General features: G+C 56.1%; 1 protein-coding gene across 1 annotated transcript in view; it reads left to right on the forward strand.

Annotated features, from left to right (window-relative positions):
• NOTCH2 (notch 2) overlaps positions 1–8,186 on the forward strand; it is a 92,487-nt gene that overhangs the window by 20,329 nt on the left and 63,972 nt on the right. The window contains exon 3 of the mRNA XM_012730013.1: positions 7,542–7,801. Coding sequence (XP_012585467.1) covers positions 7,542–7,801 — 260 coding nt within the window. The remainder of the gene's footprint in view (positions 1–7,541; positions 7,802–8,186) is intronic.

The raw sequence follows: 8,186 nt of genomic DNA on the forward strand, positions 1-8,186 counted from the left end.
TTTTTTTTTTTTTTTCCTCTTTCTTTCTGTTTTGGAGGGAGGGAGGCGAGGGGAGTGGGACTGGCCAGGCTCCCTTTCCTCCCCTCTCCAGGAAGCAGCCGCCTCCACGTGCATTTAGAAAACAGCCTTGGTCGTGTAACCTGTGCAGCTCCAGCCCCAAGCAGGCACCGGGAGCTGGCACCTGCGGCCACCCCAGGCCAGGCCAGGCTGGGCCAGGCCAGCCTGCTGCGGGCTGGGGCGTGCAGGCTCCGTCCGGGCCTCGGGACGCGCCCGGCCAGAGCCTGGGGAACGCAGCGTTCTGCACAACTTTCACTGGCCACAGTTGGCCTTGGCTGTTAGCAATTATTTTTATCTACTTGTACAGGGGGGCGGTGGCGGGGGGCAGGAAACTAAGCTGGCATTTCGGTCCCAGAGCAGCCCGGTGCGTGGCCTTTTCAAACTGCAGACCTTTGTCACTGACCAGAGCTTAATTTGGTTTCTGGGTTTTGTTGCTTCTTTCCCTCTGCCCTTACCTCATTTACCTTAACGACAGCTCCCCCTCTAGAGCTCGGCCAGGGCAGCCTGCCACCGCGGATTGGGGGGCCCGGGAGGCCCAGAGCAAGAAGAAAGTGGGTTGAAAGCAGAGTTCTGTTTAAAGAATTTTCTGCTGGAAACTAGCCCAGAGGGAGTAAAGAGAAGCTTTAATGAGGAGCAGCTGCAGGGCCGGGGCAGCCCACATGAGACATTTTTCCCCTCCGTTCTACATTCTGTATAGTTTTTAAAAAATCATGATTTTGAAATAGTTGTTTTGTAAAGCACGCCTTTCTTTTTCTTCCTTTTGTATGTAGTGGGGTTTTGCTTTGTTGTTTTATTTTCCTAATGGCCAGATCCTTGCTAAAAAAAGCTTAAGGCAGAGCCGCCGCCCGGCCCCGGCTGGGACGGGGCTCACCCCGCCGGTCCTCAGAACATTCCGGGAGGAAACAAGGAGCGAGCACACAAGGAGCGAGCTTTTATTTGGAAAAGGGGCTTATTTCCTGCTCAGACTTCAGTCATCTTGGCGCCGGCACAGGCTGCCGCAGTGTGTGCCGAGTGGCTATTCACTTGGAAGAGCACATTTTTCTGTGCTGGATTACCAGGGCGACTGGTCCTGAGGGCCGCCGGCTGGAATCGCCCTGCAGCCCCGGTTTCCTGGGGCTCCGCGAGGGGCCCGTGCAGGCGAGCCCAGGCCGCTGGTGACATGCGAGGGCTGGGGTCTGGTTTTCATCTGTTTTATTGCGAGGGGACTGTGTGGGGATCCTTGGGCTGGGAAGCCTGCCAGCCCCACTAGGAGAATCCCCGGCCCCTCCCCCTCCCGGCACATCACCCTCCAAGTGTGTGTGTGAACAAAAGCGATGAGAGCGGACCCTTGGCGGCTGTGCCAGAGGCGCCCGCGAGTGTCTGTGTGGACCTGACGGCCAGCCCGGCTGGCTCCGCAGAACGCGCCCCCGCCCCGCCGGGCCCGTGTGCCGTCTCCCCGGGGCGCTTTCTCCCCTCGTCCCCAAGCTCGAGGAGGGGCGTAGAACAGAGGCAGTGACTGAGCGCACCCCTGGAATCGGCCGGGATTCCCCGCAGGAAGGTGGTGTTGGGGCGGCCTCAGAGCAGAAGGGCTGCCAGGGTTCCTTCTGGAGAGTGTTTGCACGCACCGTCGGCGTGCAAGGTGGATGCTGCTTTCCAGAAGCAGTGCTGGGATCCTTTACCGGGGCTCCAGCTTTGTGAGGGAACCTGGGCCCTTAGCCACGTTGCCAGCCTCTGACCAAACGCAGCGTGGGTCCCCCGAGAAGAGAGCTTGTGTGCAGCCAGGGCTCTTGCTCCCCACTCAGGCCTGCGGTGTGCTCCTGCCCCGTGCGGGGACTTGCAGACCGGAAAGGCCCCCCGCTTGGGACGCAGGGGCCCGCTTATCCGCGTCTCCCCTTTCTTCCCATGACCGCATTCAGCTTAACTAACTGGGGCCCAAGGGATAAAGTCTCCTGGGGATGGCTCTTAGGGCGATGTGGCCCGAGTGGGGGCGGAAGGAGGCTTCATAGCTGATCAGACGACCGCGGACTTGAGCCCCCTGTGAGGGCGCCTGCCTTACACCCGGGGTGTTATGGTGCCCCCGCCTCTGCCCCGGGGGCTCGACAGAGGGTGCTGTCACAGGTAAGCCGGTAGGCAGCTGAACAGACGCCACTCTGGGCCAGGGTCCGGGGGAAATGGTTCAGTTAGGCGCCGTTTTGTGTTCTGAGAAAAGATCCAAGCAGAGAGAAGGCCGTGGTTACGTTGGCGCGCAGCAGGGTGACTGGCCAAAGTCCGACAGGATGGAGCAGGCCAGTTAGCTTGGATGTCCTTATCGCTGAAGCAGGGTTTCAGGCCAGTTGACTTGGAGCTGTGGCGCAGTGCTGAAAGCCACTGATTACATGAATAATGTGTGGGAGTCACCTCCATCGAGGAGACTTGGGGCGAGGGTTCAGCATGGTGGATTCAACCCTATTACTGAGCTCAGAAGACATATACGAGTGCAAGGTGAGAAAAACAGGGCATAAAGGAGTCCATGCAAAAAAATCGTAGGTCTTTTAATTGTGTTAGTAGCACGTAATAGTGTTTTGGGTCTTTGAACAATAGGAACACAATTTGGGCTGCGGTAGCAAGGCCTAGCAGTGCCTGGCTCACAGGAGCAGTAACCTCAGGCCTGTGGATTTCTGAGCTCTGCGCCCTGCAGACAGGCTGCTTTTTTTTTTTTTTTTTTTATGTTGGAAAGGATCCACTCATCGGTAGAAAGTACGTTATGGCTCCTCGAATCTGAGAGTTCTGTTATTGTAAGGACGGAGAGAAGTAGGGGAAAAGCCAGCAATGAGGTGTGTGGCCCGACTTTTAAGATGATGAGAATTTGTGTCACAAAGGAAACCGTGACTATGAATGATACAGTAGGAATTCAGTAAACCGGATTTGTCCGCACACGGCTGTACATTATACATGACTAAATAGATGAACAGGAAGTGACTCGAGGTTGTGAATGGAAGCCTTAGAAAAACGGAGAAATTAAAGTTTCACGGGAAAATGATACTGCTTTTCAGATGTTTCGTTTCAAGCACTGGCAGGTACTTTAGGACAAGTACGTGGCTTTTCAGTACACGAAGCACCTAGAACTGGAGCCGTGTATTCGGGAATCAGTTACACAAAGGTAGTTGTGAAAAACCGAGTGGACAGCGCAACAGCTGAACCTGAGAGGTCACAGCCCCGATGCCCACTCTGGGGGCAGGGGAGGGAATCAGTGGTCCAGGTGAAGCATTTCCCGAGCACTGAGCTGGAAAAGGGAGTCCTAGAAAGCAGACGTACGGAGATTAAGACCACGAGCAGTGCGGTCTGGATGCCTCTTCCCGAAGGACTTCCTTAGATGGAGGCCACGGAGTTCCAGGGGCTCTGGCCACCTCGTTTCTGGTCGTACTGAGGACGCGGGCTTTGTTGCAGAGGGACCATAGGAGCAGGCAGAAAGGGAAAACATCTGTGAGCTTAGGCGGCAGTTCTAGAGGTTTGGCTGTGGAGGAAGAGGAGTCTGGAAAGGGAGAGGGGCTTTGTGGGAGGAAGGTGAGCAGGCACTTGTAGGCATCTACAGGTGCGTGGGCTGCTGCCCTCCTAGCCTGCTCGGTCATCTTCAGTAAGGTAGGGAGTTCGTTTTTCATGACAACGATAGTTCCAGCTTCATGTAATGATAAGAGGACGTCAGGAGGCGAGTGCCGTGTGTGCGTCTTATCTCCTTGCCCGGAACGCTCACTCCTGCTCTACTGCGGCTTTAAAGCCCCTCAGGACCCGCCTCGCGGTTAGCGCTCTCGTCTGTCTTCTGGAAGCTTTTTTCTCACTTTCCTTCCTGTGACCACAGTGGTCTCAGGGCCGGTCCTCCCCCAGGACTGTGTGGGTGCTTCCTGCGGCCTGCGCCCCTCTGCCCGGCCTGCCCCCGGGCCTGCCTTCCCATGTTCATCTTGACCCACTGTGTCTACTCAGTAAGGTCTTCTCTGAGTTTTCCCTTTTTATAAAAGATTTATTTATTTGTGCGTACAAGAGCTGGGGTGGAGGCCAGAGATGCACAGAGCGGGGAGCAGAACAGGCAGACTGACGGAGACACTGCTGAGGGGAGCAGCAGGGAAACAGCAGGGGTCTCCCGCACCCTGCGGGGCACTCCCCGGCCTGGGACTGAACTCGTGCCTCAGTGGCTGTGGGCCGCTCCCTAACCCTGCCCACCAGGGAGGGCCAGGAAAGACCAAGATTGTCTGGCTGTATCTAGCCCTGTCGCTCCCATCTCCATTTCTCCTATTTCTCTTTACTGTTCTGTTCTCTTCCACAGTCTTTTACCCAGTATCTGAACATTTAACTTTTCATCTTTTCCTGCTAGAATTAAACTCCACAGAATGAGGATTTTCCTAGCACGGGAACTGCGTCTGGCCACAACAAGCATTTTCCTGTTAGTTGCTTAAATGAATGAGTTTTTTTTTTTTTTTTGTGGAAACTGACATGAGAACATTCTTCCCTCTCCTCATTAATCTTTATTAATAAGCATGTTGAATGCTATTTATAGAATTAGACTTCTCTTACTTGGGAGTTGGCAAAATTTTTCTATCCAACACCAGAGAGTAAATATTTGTGCACACCATATGGTGTCAGAGCAACTACTGAACCCCGTTATTCTAATGCAAAAGAAGCCCGAGACAGTCCATTGATGAATGAAGGTGTCTGTGTTCTGGTAGGACTTCATTTATGGATGCCAATTTGAATTTCACGTAATGTTTGAGTATCACAAAACATTACTTTGAATTTTCTGCCAGTCCTGTAGACATGCACAAGCCGTTTTCAGCCTCTGGACCCCACATAACCGACAGCGGGCGGCAGGAGACCCTCGGCCAGTCTGCCACCCTCCTTCCCTGGTTTCTTAACTGTAATGCAGTTAAAACTTATTTTTCCATATTTGGTAGAGACCAGCACTACAGATTAAACTGCAGGAACAGAAAATCCAGAGATATTTCTGTTTGACTCCAGATTCTTTCCCATTGTTTCGTTTGGTTTTCCAGGGAAGCTTGTTTTCATTATGTGTTTATGATGCTCCCATTCAAGAGCTCCCATCCCCCGGCAGATGCCTCTTGATAGTGGTGGTGGTGACGGAGGAGTCCAGGAGCAGAGCTGGGCAAAGGCCACCCAGCCATCAAAGTTTGCCATTATTTACGAGCCGAGTGACACCCACATGGGAGCGCCAGGCACCGCCCGCCAGGCCTGTGCCCAGAGGACCCTCCCTCAATGAGAATTATGCCCCAGCTTTTTGACTTCATCCATAACAGATTTCTTGAACCAATTGCAAATGCTTTTAATAACATTGCTCAGAGTTAATTTTAGTTATGCTACATGGGCAGTTTTTTACTCTCTTGAAAAAGACACAGAAAATAGCCAGTTCTATTATCAAATCAAGCTGTCATCCAAATAAAGCATACTTTGCTCAGTAAGGGCAAAGGGAAACACGGTTTTCATTTGCAAAACATTTTAATATTCCTGATATTTCCGGCGCTCGATCTTGTCCGTCCCCTACACTCCCGCCGCGTGCCGTCACCTGTTCGGGGGTGAGTGCGCGCCGGCACTCGGTGCGTTACCTGGGCCACAGCAGGGAGGCCAGGCGGCCCCTGACCGCAGGCGGTGCAGACCCCGGGAGGCAGTTCAGGCTTGGCCTGCCGGGAAGCTGCGGGCGCTCGCGGGGCGCCGGGAGCGGAGGCCGAGCCTGCAGGTCACCTCCCTGCAGCCGCTGCCCGGCTTCCTCCTCCAGCCGCGTCAGCTGCTGCACATCATCCCGGCAGGGCCTCCCGCCTGCTTCCCTCACGTCCGGTCCTCCTGGCCTCCACAGTGACCGTGGCCTCTGAAGACGGCCCCTCGCCGGCCGGCCGCCTACGCAACGTGGCGGGCACAGTGAACGGAGCCGGGCCCGCGGGTCCCCTGCGGGCGGCTGGGGAACCTGGACACGGGTCGGCACAGCAGGGCGGCCCGGGAGCGGGTGCCGGGGGACCGCTCCCTTTGGCTTAAATGTCACCCGGCGGGCAAGTGGTGGCAGCAGTCTGGTGACGTGACTTTCGGTCATCCAAAAAGTAAAACGGAGACGGAGTTGACCCACATAGTGAGGCAGCAGCCACGTGGCAAAATTCATCGTCCTCTCAGTCTGGTTTTTTTTTTGTTTTTAAGATTTCCATATTCGTGCCTACAGAGCTGGGGTACAGGCCAGAGGTGCAGGGGGTGAGAGGACTCCCCAGAGACAGAGTGGGCAGCAGAGCAGGCCGGCTGACCAAGCACACTGCTGAGGGAGCAGCGGGGAGAGGCACAGGAGAGGGCTGATGCGCCCCGTGGTCACCTCCAGGGCCGGGATTGAACTGCGCTGCAGCGGCTGCGGCCACGTGGAGGCTGCGCTTTAACCCGCTGCGCCACCGGGGAGGGCCTCAGTCTTCCTGTTTTCAAACGCTTCTTAAACATCCCACTTAAAAGTTTGCACCGTGGGAGCAGAGGCGTCTCTGCCTTTTAAAATGCTAGTGAGAGACAGTTGTCCTAAGTAGTACATGCAGTTTGGGGTGGTGTGGACCGATGACTCCACGGGCACCTTAAAACTGTGCGAAGGGGCCCAGAGTGTGTCTCCCGTCTTCGCTCTGGTTTTTATAGGATCCCGTTCGTGTGTCTGTGTGACATTCGTTACCTTTTTAATGTTTCACTTGGTTAAACAGGCTGCATGTTGTTTATTTCTTTAAAAATACACAGAAGCCTTTGAGCCCTCTCCATCATGAAGCGTCCTCTCCTCTGGCAGTCTCAGCCGCCTAGACACGGCCCAGAAAGCTAGGCAGCGGCCAGCTGATGCCACAAAGGAAACGAGAGAAAGCTGCTCCTCCTCCGTGTTTCACTGAGAGCAAACACCATATTCTGTCCATTTTATTCTGTAAAGTTTTATTTGTGCATACAGAACTGGGGCACAGTCCAGAGGTGCAGGCGATGAAAGGACTCCCCAGAGACAGAGTGGGGAGCAGAACAGGCAGATGGACTGAAACACACAGCTGAGGGGAGCAGCAGGGAGACAAGAGAGGTCTGCTGCGCCCTGTGGGTCTCTCCTGGGCCGGAAATCGAACTCCAGCTGCAGTGGCTTCGGGGAGCTTCATGGTGCTGCCCTTTAACCCGCTGCACCCACCGGGGAGGCCCCCATTCTGACTGCTTTAAGAAGCTGGGAGGCCAGTCCTCATACTCTCGTGCGTCCTGCTCCTTTCAGGTGGTGCAGGTGAGACCGCTGCTGGACTTAGCAGACAGGTATCGCCTGCGCCATGCAGAAGGTGCAGCCCATCCTGACCCTGCCGCGGCAGGCACCGCCTGGCCCTCCACCTGCCGAGGCTTACGGGGGCGTGTGGTCCGGTCACGAAGCCTGCAGCCAGGCCGTTTTACGGTTGTGCCTGCAGCACGCTCCGCTGCGATCCAGTGTTCCGCGCGTGGCTGCACTGGTCTGTGTTGGGCGGGAGATCTCACGGCCGCCTCTCTTTGTCACACAGATGTCCCGAGGGCTTCTTGGGAGAATACTGCCAGCACCGCGACCCCTGTGACAAGAGCCGCTGCCAGAACGGCGGCACGTGTGTGGCCCAGGCCATGCTGGGGAAAGCCTTGTGCCGCTGCGCCCCGGGCTTCACGGGGGAGAACTGCCAGCACTCCACCTCGCACCCCTGCTTCATGACGCGCCCCTGCCTCAATGGGGGCACCTGCCACATGCTGAGCCGGGACACGTACGCCTGCACCTGCCAAGTCGGCTTCACAGGTAAGGGGCCGGCCACACGGAGCGCTTCCGCGCCCTTGACCTCCTTCCCTCTTTCCTGGGCTCACCCCACAGTATGGGGTGGAACCGAATGTTCTGGGCAGCTGTGCTTGACTTCTTTTGAGAGTCTTCAGAGGAGAGCACAAGGAAGAAAAAGGGCCAAGCGCTTGGGATGTTTGATCGTGTAAAGTACGCGGGACGGGCGGCCAGATCACTTCCCTGTGGGCAGAAGAGCGGCCAGCGCTGCTGATTATTCGCCTCCTGACAGCCCCGTCCCGGGGGCGCAGGGCCCCGCTTTTCTGACCTGTGACTGCTGCGCTCTGCTTCTCGAGCGAGCTCCGCCCTCCGCCTTGTGCTGCGTGGGAGTGTGCGGAGCTGGCTCCGGCCG

This window comes from Condylura cristata, unplaced genomic scaffold (assembly GCF_000260355.1).
Source record: "Condylura cristata isolate star-nosed mole 26May11 unplaced genomic scaffold, ConCri1.0 scaffold00026, whole genome shotgun sequence".
In the NCBI taxonomy this organism is placed as follows: domain Eukaryota; kingdom Metazoa; phylum Chordata; class Mammalia; order Eulipotyphla; family Talpidae; genus Condylura; species Condylura cristata.